Raw genomic sequence first — 13,425 nt, 5'->3', positions numbered from 1 at the left:
CCTGACACACCAATCCCTTGACTAGAATTTACGTCTCTTGGCTACAATGTGCCAAGAGACGTAAATTCTTCATCATTTGCACTACCTCTTTGATTTCATTTTTTTCTGCACTATTTTTTGCATGTTTTTTGCATTTGTGCAATTTAATCTCAAAGCTAAATGTATTTATTTATTCATAGTGGTTTATTGCCTTTGCAAAGTCTTTATTTTATTTTTATATTAGCCAACTCCTTATCCCAGGTTTAATATGAGCTGGATTCAAATACTTGTAATTGTTCAGTATATATTCTAATAATATTTCAAGAAATTAAAGCCAAAAAATCAGTAACTTATCCCTAGATTGTTTATAATAAAAATTAATAAATCTATAGTACAAAGCTTTTGAATTCAAATTAATGTCACTGATTAGCATATCCATATGCTTTAATGAAATAAAATATCACAATATTAAACAAAGGTATTAAGAAAAAGTTAATTCATAGTTCCTATTAATATTTTTGTGAGAAACTGGTTGGGTTATCAAATTATTAACTTCTTACCTTTCCAAATGAATGAGTTAAAGGAATGTCATGAGTAGAAAATGCAGAAATGATATCTGGTTTGTAATCTTTAATCCAAATGCCCAAATCAACATCTTTGCTATAAGATATAAAACCACACTCCCTGTAAAATCCTATAATACAGAAAAATATAATTGAAAATAGAAATAAGGCTACAAATATCTAATTAAATAACAATGAAATAGGATACATACAAAAATGCAAAAACATATAATTGTATTCATAAATTTATTTTATAAACCAAATACATATATAAAACAGACTGCTGCAAATATAAATTATCAACAGAATATCCTACTATAAAATAACATATATAATACATATATTAAAAAAAATCCAAAAATTATGCTAATAAAACTGAGCATATTAGCAGTTATGTTCTTATAGTTAAATTTAGGAACAGTTTATATTCATTAAAAAAATAAAGAGTTTTACTCCTATAAGACAAATATTGACTTAGATATTTAATTTGAAAAATGTTGACTTTTAATATCAATTTCAACTTGCTTTGTGATGTCAGTTCACAAATAAGTTAGAAATAATTCAAGATAATCCCCGCTTTTTAATTAACTAGTGTACAACATTGTCTAATTAATAATTTTGTTGCAATTGGTATGGCAAAAAACTTTTCATGCAAGTAATTTATAATGAAATGCTGGAGGGGGGGGTTATTAACACTACTTTAGAACCATAATCTAATAATTCATGCAAAAATATTCATTCAACCAGAAATATATTTAATTTTTAATTTTTACAAATAATGTTATGAGCTGGCTATCTTTGATACTCAAGTCTTCTACTGTTTCATAGAATACAAATTCTATGAATCATATCTTTTTGAAGAAAATTTATATTGATTAATACTTGTCACAATAATTTGCAAAGAAATGCTCATCATTTAATCTATTAACACCAAAAACCGTTCTCTACATTGATATTTTATTTTTACATATATAAAAATAAAAATATTTCACTCTCTAATTTGTGTATGGCTCCTGATCTCCTACTTTATAGCTAGGTCAATTTGTGTTGTACAGAAGTTGTACTTTTTAAATTTTATTTTACATAATAAATATAAATTTTTATTATGCATAACTATAGTAGGAGTTTTCAACCGGGGGAACTTACCCCCTGCTGTAGAATTTCATAGTATCAAGAGGGGGATACAAGCATCCATTTTTTTTTTTTTTTATCTCTTAAGTATTTAGGTTTATTCATAGTTCATAGTTTTTTATGAATATAAACTACTTTTATTCAAGTTTTGATATTTACCAATATTTTCCCTTCTTTAATTTATAAAATATTAAAAAGCAATCTAAATTGAAATAAATATATATGTATTTTTTGCATTTTGAAAAGCAGGGGAATAATGATCTAGCAATGATTAAAGGTGTGCATGGGGCAAAAGATTGAAATTACTGAACTACTGAACCATATAAAAAAAATACATTTTGTAATTTTTACAAAATTGATTTCATTCTTACTTTAAAAATGCTAAACTGTTAATACTTGCACCATTTAAACAATTTTGTAATTGGAAGTATATGTCTACAACTAATGGTAGTGAAAAATTTATGAAACTCTTACACTTATTTGATGAATGAATTTCAAAAATATATCTCATAGATATATATATATATATATATAAATTTTTCTTTAATTATATATTTCATATTCAACTACTATATTTAATTATTTTAACGCATAAATACCAAATCATTTGGTGCCTCTTTAGCAAATCATTATTATTTCATATAAATAACCTTGAAAACATAGATATCATTAGCAGCTCTTTGCAGCAGTTGTTATTCATTTACCTACAAAAAAAAAAAAAAGAAAAGAAAAAGAAAGAAAGATAAATTTTGCTGCAACCCTGTTTAGAAATGAAAATATGACTTGAGGGAAGAATCAGATTCCCGGCAACAAATACGTTAACAAAGAGTCAATAAGAAAACTAACCCCTCCCTTGTTACCATTACAGATCAAGGTCCGTCTATATCTCAAGAGACAAATTATGAATCAAATTTTATTTTCTTTACAATTTGAGGCAAAGCAGCAATAAGTGAAAATAATAATGGAATTCTACTCACTATTGAAGTCATAAAATAATTTGAAAATATTACGGCCCCTCGACCTACAAACTTAATTAATTCCCATCCACAGTTTATACTTTGAAACCCTGTGTTTTATTTTGTCTTATGGAAAATTAATTAATCCATTCTGAAATTTAGAATCTTTTGGCAAAAAAATAAAAACAATATATATTTAAAGTATAAGAAAAGAAATGAACACAGCCTTCTAGAATTTTCTTAAAAGAGCTAAATTATTTTGGATAAAACTATTAAGATATTAACCGTGAAAACTATTAACTATGATTCTCTCAAGCACGATGCAGCCATGTGATGCATGAAGTCCTAACATGTAATATCGCAGTGCAAGACTACATTTTAATAAGAATCTAGTCCAAGTATTCTGGATAGTTTTTTCTACATCGCCAAGTATCTGCCTGTCTGAACGAACTGTTAATCAGACTTAAATCATGTTGTACCAGTTAAGTACATTCGTATGCTATCCATCGCATGATTTCACTAACATGTCATAGTCTGACATGCTATGTTCATCTATTTTGTTAAACTTACGATTAAATCTTATGTTTTTCAACTTAGTGCAACTGTACTTCTTCAGCAGAAAACCTCGGTTCTACATGTACTACTGCATTTAAAACTCAAGGCCTTTTAAAGAACAAAAATTTTAAAAAACAACACTAATAAAATTACCAATTTTTTTTTTTTTTTTCCTTTTAACATTATTCTTTCACACAACCTGAATATACACAATGCTGTTATATGTTAAAATCAATGAGACAGTATACATTATGAATTGCAAATCACCTAACAAAATTTCACACGTAACTTCATTTAATGAAAGATGGGTAAAGTCATTCAGAATAAGGAATCAAAGTGGAATAAATGTGATGGGGAGGGGGATCAAACATATAAAACAATAGACTTAGTTTTTTTTTTATTTTCAGAAAATTTTGGTAATTTCTAATTATCCCAAAAGTCACTTTTTGCAGAGCTAACATGCGAAAGGCAATAGCGATTTTGAAAATGAATACTCACTAAAAATTCCATAAAAGAGCAATGAATCAATAAAATTTTTTTTAAAAAAGAAGAAAAATACATAATAAAACACTCACTTTCTGAAAAAATCCTTATGTAATTTTTTTTGGGAGGGGCGCACTGCTGTTCTCATGAAAACAGCAATCTGTTTTCACTTAATAAATCATCAGAGAACCACATAAATTCTGATCATTTGTAGTCCAACTTCATGGAATGCAAATTTTTGCATTTTCTATTGCTGGACAAAATGCCAGAAATACAACACTTTCTCTTTAATACAGCACTTCAGTTAGTAAACTGCACAGTCTATTAAGATTTTTAATAAAATGTATTCAATGTAACGACTAATGACTGTCTAATTTGAATGTGAAAATCAGCACTTATGTGCTGTGTGCATGCACATAGTTGGGTTGCCACATAAATATATTTTGTCAACATCATGGATTGTCCGTCTCGTGAATACTTTTCAAAACAGGAAAGAGAAAGCACTAAAACTTTCATTAAAATAATCACAATATTTATGTTATTAAAAATTTTAATTGTAAGAAAACAACTAACTATAAATACCTAAACAAGTACCACTGCTTAACCAGAAAGGGACTTTCAATTGATCTAAAAGAGACACTGCTTTTGAAAGCAATTTCCAAGCCCTTGATCGAAATATTTCAGCTTCATCACTTTCATCTCTTCCATATTTCTCATGAAACTTCTTAGCTTGAGTGTAATTGCATTCAATAAATCGATTATTAGAATAATAATCCAAGAAAATGTCTTGTTGATATGGAACAAAAATTTTTACCTTATCAATAGCTGCAGAATATATCTCAACCCTAAAAATAAAAGGTTATAAATACAGCTAAATAAATAATAAATTTTAAATGTTATAAAATCATTCATAACAATTCTTAGCCTTTAAGAAATCTATATTCAGATAAGACTTTAAATAAAAATAAGACAAATTTATTATTTATTTTGATTTTACATATAATAGAATTCGAAGATGTAAAATGACATGGTCTTGTCTTTTAAAAAGTCTAGGAATATACTTAATTTATCTTTTCTATAAATACTTTTTGCAATACATTGTTTTACACAAAACATTAGTCATTTGTGTCCAATCAGGACATATTTTTGAAATTACTGAAAAGTCTTAACAATTTATTGAAAAATTATTTATCCATTGTAGTTTTTACTATACATGACATTTTTCAGAAATGGTTTGTTTTTTTTAATTACATATAAAATTCTCAACAAGAAAGTTCTGAATTAATTTTAACATTTAACAGTAGATACTGAATGTCTACTTCTTTAGGCAGGCCAAATGTTTCCCATAATTGAAAAAATCTTTCACAACTAGACTGGATGTCCCATGCAAAGACATCACAAACTCAACCATTTTAGAAACATTGCTACATGAAGCATTAGTCTTTTAAAGCCCCTTAAAAATTTCTTTCTACTTCTCTTCAATAATATCTGGTACTTTTTCAGAACCACAACCTACCCTTTGGTTTTGAGTTACCTGGTTCAATAATGTATGTTTATCAAGTAGGTCATCAGTATTTGTGGAATCTTTTATAATTTAATTAACAGCTTGTGCACTCTCTTCTAAAACAGACCAGGCAATTTCAGGTCATAAATTTATCCATTGAAACCTACTAACTTTATTAAAACAGGTTCTCAACAACTTTATGTATTGAGTAATAGAATTATAAAAATTGTCTATGCCTGAGAAGAATTTTTATTCCTGATTATTATTATTATTATTATTATTATTATTATTAGAGTGTGTAGCAATATCTGAAATGCTTATGCTGTTGTGATAGAATTAGCTTCTAATTCCAGAACTATATTATTAAATAACTATTGCAAACCATACAAAAATTAAAAAAACCGTTCGTTTTCTAGATTTTCAAAGTCAATTAAGTCAAATAATAATTTTGGGCATGACCATGTGTCCCAAGATAAGATATGTGATTCTACGTTTTCAAAAATGGGAAAAAATCTTTATATTGCAAGTAACAAACTAAGGAACTTCATTCTGCTATGAGACAATACTTTTTTTGTAATCTTTTTTTTTTTTTTTTTTTTTTTTTTCTCAAATTCCCAGAACTCTTTCAGTTTCATTACTCTTATTATACACATGTGAAAAGATCTAAAAAATTTTATAACAATTACTTCTTTGTTCAGAAATAGAGAATCACATGCTGCTTGTACTAAACTATGTACAATGTAGGCTGAATAACCAATTCCTCCAATAGGTCTACCTAAATCATTTTGAACTTTCCTGAACACATTTTCATTCCCCTTTCTCTTCACACCACCAAAATCACTCATAGTTTTATCAGAAGTATAACAAACCAACTTTTCTTCCAGCCTCTAATTTTTTCACATATCACTAAAGATACGAGCAGCTTCACCTGACACTTTGTTAAAATTAAAAAGTTTAACTTGAACTCTCTCCTCTAAACTGAAATATCTTACAACAACCAGAACATAATTTTACATCATTTCTGTTTAAGCAATCCATTGCTAATTTTATATAATTAATGTTCTCCAAAGACCACAAAACATTATCAAATATAAATGGCAAAGTAACATTAACAATAACTGCCTCGATTTTCATTTTAGCAGATAAAAATTTTGGGTCATACAACTTTTTAACCAGTTTAGATGTGCTTTCTGATGTTTTGAAACCGATTTATCTAACACCATAGTATGAAAATGTAGCTTCTTCAACAGGACACTCCAGATCACTATTATTGCTATTCCCATCTTTAGCTTAAAAAAAAAAAAAAAAAAAAAAAAACCTCTTATGTTTGCTGAAGCAGAAGTATTGATAGAACTCCTATGTTTAGCTATTTTCCCGTGGTCTTCAATATCACCCTTTGCTTTATATGCAACAGAAAATTCTCTAGTACATAGCACACAATAAACACATTTGTTATTTACTATATCATTACACATTAAATTTGTATTCCTATTACTGGTTAACTATAAACACACATTTTCTTTTGCATATCATTAATATTTGAGACAAAAAACCAAGAGATAAGATAAAATGATCAAAATATGTAGATGAGTTACTTCACACCCAAAAGAACAGAAACACACTGTCCCTGTTGTGCTGACAAATGACCAAGTAAAAAGTTTTGATAAGACCATTAGCCATGCTTTCATCAAAATCAATGTTAGTGCTTGCTCCAAGATGAGCTAAGAGATACAGGGCCATAAGGATAATGTTTAAAAATACAATGTTGAACATATAGGTCGAAAATTTTAAAAACAATTTGCCCGTCATAAAATTCTCAAACCCCAGACATTTTTGCAATCCCGGACAGCATTAAAAACCAGGATAATTCACTGTTCAGCCTAATCCTGGACATATGTTAAACCTAGCAATCTGTCAATGGGTATATCTTTTGTAGGTTGAAATAGTGGATATGTAAATTTTTCCTTATCTAAGGTAACAATTTCAGACTTTCCTTTGGATAATTTTAAAGCTTTGGACCTTGAAAGCATTTATAATTTTGTTAAAGAATCAATAAATTTCTTCCTTATGATGATGACAAGTTAATTTAAACATATAAAATATTACAAAGTATTAAAAATAAGTTATGAAATAAGATTAAACTTACTCACAAAGCTTATATATTCAAAATTATTTTTAAACAGTGCTGAATTATTATGATTTTATAACTGGGACAATAATGATTTCCACTTCCCTCCCTCTTTTTTTAAGTGCAATCAAATTTCAGAATTTCAGAACTAATTTTATGGGCAAAATATAATGAGTTTGCAGCATAATTTTCATTCATTATGATGAAAATCAATTTGATTTCATTCACTCGAAGATATTTAACCTTTTAGATTGATGACCATATAATGCTTTGAACATAATGATGAATGTACAAAATTAGAAGTGACAAACAAATTTCTTGTACAACACATTTGATGAACATTAAACACTTTCATCATTTACAGAATCTTTTTTCACCCATTTCTTGATATCACTGTTGATGCCCATTTTACATTTAACAATATGAAGAGATGGTGATTAATTATGCAAGCACTGTGATAAAGTTGACAATAGTAATTCTTTATGCAACTTTTTCTTTGATGGAAAGGCATACACAGGTCCACAGTATCCTATCAAGTCTATTAAATGCTGTAACATTTTACAATGCAAAGAAAAAGAAGACACTAATTTCTTTTTAATCATCGCCAAGACGGTTACAGATGTTGCTGGCATGTAGATAGAACATGCAGTAGAGGGATGAAACTTGGAGACAAATGTAGCTGTAGATTAACCACATAATTTTTATTTCTTGATAAAGCAATTCAGATTCACATATCATAACAGGCACAATACGCTTCACACAATTTTTGGAAATTTAATAGGGCTTAACACAATGGATAATAAGCAGAGAAGAGAGCAGTGACGTATTTCTTTGATGCAAGCTAGCGAGAAAGTGCTTAGTTATCCAATATAATATGGAGGCATAATTTAAGAGAAAGATTTCAATTCGGAATTGAAATCCTTAATCACTGGTTGGCTAAAACATAGCTGCATTGCACTATTACATAAGATCTTATGATGCAAATTAACTTTGAAATGACACAGTACAATACGTTAAGCTACTGATCATTAAATGTCATTATATATTTTTTAAATATACAAAATTTTACATACAAAAATTTACTGCTTCTTTCCCACTTTTCCTAATTACAGCAAATGCTAATAAGATGCAAATATTTTTTTTCCCTCCCTCCTTTTTATGGCAGAGAATTTTTTTTTTTTTTTTGTTTGTTTTTGTTATGATAAAAAACTATTTAAACTACTACAGTAAAATAACACACAACTTATACATATTTTTTATCATTACCAAATCTTCATTTTTAACACAGTTATTCTGATATAGCAATTAGTGAGTAATAATACATCTAAATTAAAAAAACTCAAAATTCTTTCCATTACAGTCAAAAAGTGTATCTCATGCATAAAAGTTCTCTGCAGAAATTACTTTCTTTTATCTAACAATTTTCAGTCAATAAACTGAGATAATAAAAACTTAGGAGGTGACTATTGTTGTTTCATTTCAAGTTAAAATGGATTTAAAAATCATAAAACTCTACAGTACTTAATATTTTACTTTTAAAATTTTATTGAAAAATGAGTAAAATATATATAAAGAGAGATTGTAATTAAATTATATTAAATACTAAAATTATAACTTTCCAAAGTATTACAAAAATGCAACAGAAAAAGATGAGAAAAAATAAAAAACAAATTTAGAATGTTACTACACATTTTTATACAAACTTTACTACCATAACTTTTTATAATGCCATAAAATATTAAAACATTCAATTATTTATTGTTTAGTTGAATATTAAGATATAAGCCATTAATATTATAGGTTTTAAAAAAATCTTACTTATCAAGTGCAGCTGAATGTTTGATCATATCAAAATCTTCTTGTTTGAAGCCTAATTCATACAGTTCATGCAATTCATTATCTGACAGATGGTAACCACCTGTCCACCAGAATTTTGCAGGCCGTTCATAGAGCACAACAATATGCATGGAATTTTGCTGATTAGTAATGATAAAATGTAGTGGAATAGGAGAATTAAGTCCATGCTGTAGAAGCACTGGATCTGAGCCAATAAACAGTAGTACTTTATTTCCCTCCAATTCAACAGCTTCAATAAATGCATTCTATAAAAATAAATTAGTCAAAAAAGAAAAAAGAATTTCTTCAGAATTTTTATATACAATGCAGATGGAAAATTTCAATAAACAATTATTTTTTCCCCAATACAAAGATCCTAATTTTCACAGAAGTCCTACCATTCAGAGCTTCAGTTACCAGAACTTCAGCTGTCCAGTTTGCTTATTGTCCATTATAGCAAAATAAAGAACATTAAATACTAATATTTTATATCAAATTATATTAAAGACTCAGATTATACTTTATATCAATAGAGAGATTGTATGTTTACAAAACATTTTTTTAATAGAAACAGGTTATACATTTAAGATTTTTTTTTTTCATTTAATTTAACAGATGGAAAATAAAATAATAATAATGTATTAAAGTTTACATAAATGAAAATTAATTTTATTTTAACTGCTTTAGAAATAGGCCTTATATGTTATCAAATAAGTAGTTTCATTCTTTAAATTTGTTCAAAAAATAGCATGTTTTGTCCTTTCATAAAAATAACAGTATTTTATATTTTTCAGGTTTTTCATATTAAAGCTATATTACTTGGTGCTTTCTTTTGTATGTATGTTTGTTTCGTTTTGTTTTCGTCCTCGATGCCTGCTTTCACTAGTTTGGTCTGGCTTCTTTCCTACTGACAACTATCCTCGCAACCATCACCTGTGCAATTACGTACATCGGGAGAACAGCAATCAATCAACTGAACACTTGCAATTCATTTTCACTTAAAAAATTAAAAGAGAATTGAAAAAATTTGGGATCATACATAGCTTTGGCACTTTTTTCACTGAGCACATGAAACATCATATACATATATATTATATGACATATTTCTGTTACTACAAGTTCCTCCCCCCTCATGAAGCTTTACAAATCATTAGGATTGCTGCCATTTTTGAGCCAATGTTTGTGTTTGGTGTTAAATGGCACCCTGTGAACACATAAGTACTCTCCTTTAAAGAAAAAAATCCCCGAGATTGGCAAAAATTTTGAATAAAACTCTCTCGATTTTGAGAGTGAGCAAATGCAGATCCCTCTTCTTCACGAGCAAACATATATATACATATAGTCACAAAATTACACAAATGACATCAGATTTTATACTGAAAACAATAGGCACAGAAAAGCTAACATAAACACAACACCACCTATTACAAAAAATGGTAAAAAAACAATCTGAATATTAGCACTCTGAAAGTGTTAAAAGGACTGGATTGGGATTAAAGTCATTAGCTTAAGAAGACAAATTTTTGTAAATATGAAAAGTTTCATGGAAATCCAATTCACTAACAAATTTAATGGATAATTTTTTCAGAAGTCAAATTTATGATCGAGTGTCCAACTACGATTAGCTATTGAAGATTTCTTTACTTCTCCTCTAGGAACTGCAAGAACTGAATATTAAATTTTATTGACAGGTAAGAAAATGACTTGAACTTTTCTTGAAACCGAGCAATTTTGTAACTAATAGAAAGATGAAATGAAATAACCACAAGGTTATTATGGTTATTTTTCATAACGAATTTATATTTATTGCAAGACAAATTTCTTTAAAGGCTTTATTGACGACTCTGTAAGAAAATACTTCAAAGTGTCATAAAAAATATACTGGAGAGGAAATTAAGCAAGAAAATATATATGCAATGAACTAATGCTAATACAACCATAAAATGCAAGAATTCAGGACCTACTAAATTTGAAATACAGGTGTAGTGAAAGCTCAACAATCTGAAAAGCTTGGGAAATGCCAAATTCTAAATATGCAAAAATTTCAGATAACTGAGTGTATAAGAAATGTAAATCACAGCAGAAAAGCCAAATGAGTAGAAGAAAAAATTTCGAGTTTAATATTAAGTATATATAATATAAGTGTATTCAGGTGTATTTTTTTAAATCAATTTAAATATCAAACACCTACATTATGCCAGATTTTGAAAGAAAAAAAAGCCATTTATACATAAACATCAAGGTAAAACATTATATTTGATTAAGAAATTCCACCAACCATGAAAATTGGCAGAAATCTCACCGAACTTAAGCTAGTCATTCTAGCAGAAGTTTGAAGGAACAATCGCTCTTTATTTAGCTAAACAATGTATAAAATTTACAGACATAACATAAATCATTTGTCATAATTTTTTATGTCGCAAAACCAGTGTTTATGCATTTTCACATTAGTTGCACTTTTCTTGATGCTAGGATCCCATTTCTTTGATTTGAATCATAGACCTATTTAAGCTTTATAATGGAGTCAGAAATATATTTTTTGTTTCATTTTACATTTAAGAAAAATTTTCCTAAAATTAAAAAAATATTCCAGTTACTTGAGGTTTTCACTTGGTTGAATGCCGCAAAGTCAGGCTTTTACTGGCTTGAAATTTTATTGTTAAAAATATAAAAACATGTTTTAAGTTAGCAGTTTTATGTGTGCAGTTAAGATATTTCATAATTATTAACAACATACAGTAAAAGGTTCGACTATCCAGAAAGCTCGGAAAATGACAAATTCTAGAAATGCAAAAATTCCGGATAATTAAATTTACAAAAAACACAATAAATGGCAAGAAAGCCAAATAACGAATGAAAGAAAAAAACTTCCAGTTTAAAATTCTAAAATGAGTCATTTTATTTGTTATCAACATAAATATCAAATGCATGAATTTAAATTGTGTGAGATTTCATAAGAAAAAAAAAAAGACCATTTAAAGGCATCGACCATGAATACTGGCAGTAATCTCACAAAACTTATTCATTCTAGCATATTCTAGAAGTCTTATTCATTCTAGTCATTCTGGCAGAAGTCTGAAGAAACAGATAACTCTTACTTAGTTAGATAATCAACTTATACAAGTTATGGACATAACATATAAAAAAACTTAAATTGGTCATCATAATTTTTCAAATTGTGTTTATCTATTTTTACATAAGTTGCAGCTTTCTTGGTCCCAAGATCCTCTAATTTTGAAAATATGCTACTGCATGCTATTCTGCTAAAACATGTCCCCCATTTTATTTTTTTTTTTTTTTTTTTTTTTTTTTTTTTTTTTTTTTCAAAATGAGATTAAAAAACAGATAAATAGCAGTTAACTTACAATGTTTTTTTACAAAAATTAAACATACTGATCAAGAATTAATCAGGTTCACATAAAAGCAAAGCAAAGATCTTATGACTAGGTTATAAGTCACACTTATCCATTAGTGCTAAACTGCACTGCTAGGTGATATTTTTTTTGTCTGATTAGAATTATAATCCTCTTTGTGCTTTATGATAGAATTACAAATCTTTTAATTGTTTAACTTTTCACTCAATAAAAAAAAATTTTAATATTCCGATTCTTTTAGCTTTCCGGTTACTTGAATGCCAGATAATCACATTTTCACTGTACTTAAGTTTTAATGAACCACCTAGGGCAGTTTCAGAATTTTTTGCAGAAAAAAAGATTGATGATTTATAATTGCAAAAAATTATCTATTTCAAACACATATTTTACATTTTAATATTTAATTAATACAACTACTTCCAAGTACTTTTTTTTTTTTTCTTCCTCTGATGGAAAATTGGTGCCAAGTGCTTCAAGAACATGTTCACCCTTTAACAGTTTAGGGCAGAATACCCTATTAAGCAGAAATTTTACCACGGTTACTTCACTGCAGACAAATTCTGCAAGTACTATTTTTAAATTGACTTGAATAGAAGAAATATCAAAATATGTCTATGAAAACCATTGGAACTTGAAATATCCCAAAGAGAATACATACAAAAATGGTAATGTTATTTGTAAAAATTGAAAAATTGTTATGTGCATGATTATTTGAACAATTGCTGTGCCCATCATTTTCAGTGTTTGGAGCATTGTGTTACGTAGAATAAAAAAAAAAAAAAAAAGGTTAAGGATAATTTTACTTTTAACTTTTAAACTAATTTCTTACTCGGTGCCGTGACAAAAAAAAAAAAAAAAAAAAAAAAAAATCAAACTCTCTGATATTATCATTTTGTTCATTTGTGCTTTTGCAGCT

At 27.7% G+C, this 13,425-nt stretch overlaps 1 protein-coding gene across 4 annotated transcripts in view; it reads right to left on the bottom strand.

The window, feature by feature from the left end:
* The window catches only part of LOC118191619 (ribitol-5-phosphate transferase FKTN-like), a 45,396-nt gene that overhangs the window by 9,557 nt on the left and 22,414 nt on the right, over positions 1-13,425 (bottom strand). For all 4 annotated transcript variants that reach the window (XM_085818031.1, XM_035362445.2, XM_035362443.2 and 1 more), the window contains exons 5-7: positions 9,118-9,401; positions 4,250-4,512; positions 540-673 (exon numbers count right to left, since the gene is read on the bottom strand). In XM_085818031.1, coding sequence (XP_085674157.1) covers positions 540-673; positions 4,250-4,512; positions 9,118-9,401 — 681 coding nt within the window. The remainder of the gene's footprint in view (positions 1-539; positions 674-4,249; positions 4,513-9,117; positions 9,402-13,425) is intronic.

The sequence above is a fragment of the Stegodyphus dumicola genome, chromosome 6 (genome assembly GCF_044657685.1).
Source record: "Stegodyphus dumicola isolate Sdum_Otavi_A_Nest chromosome 6, ASM4465768v1".
NCBI classification, from domain to species: Eukaryota; Metazoa; Arthropoda; class Arachnida; order Araneae; family Eresidae; genus Stegodyphus; species Stegodyphus dumicola.
The sequence above is the reverse complement of the archived record's forward strand: the minus strand, read 5'-3'. Positions and strand labels throughout refer to the sequence as shown.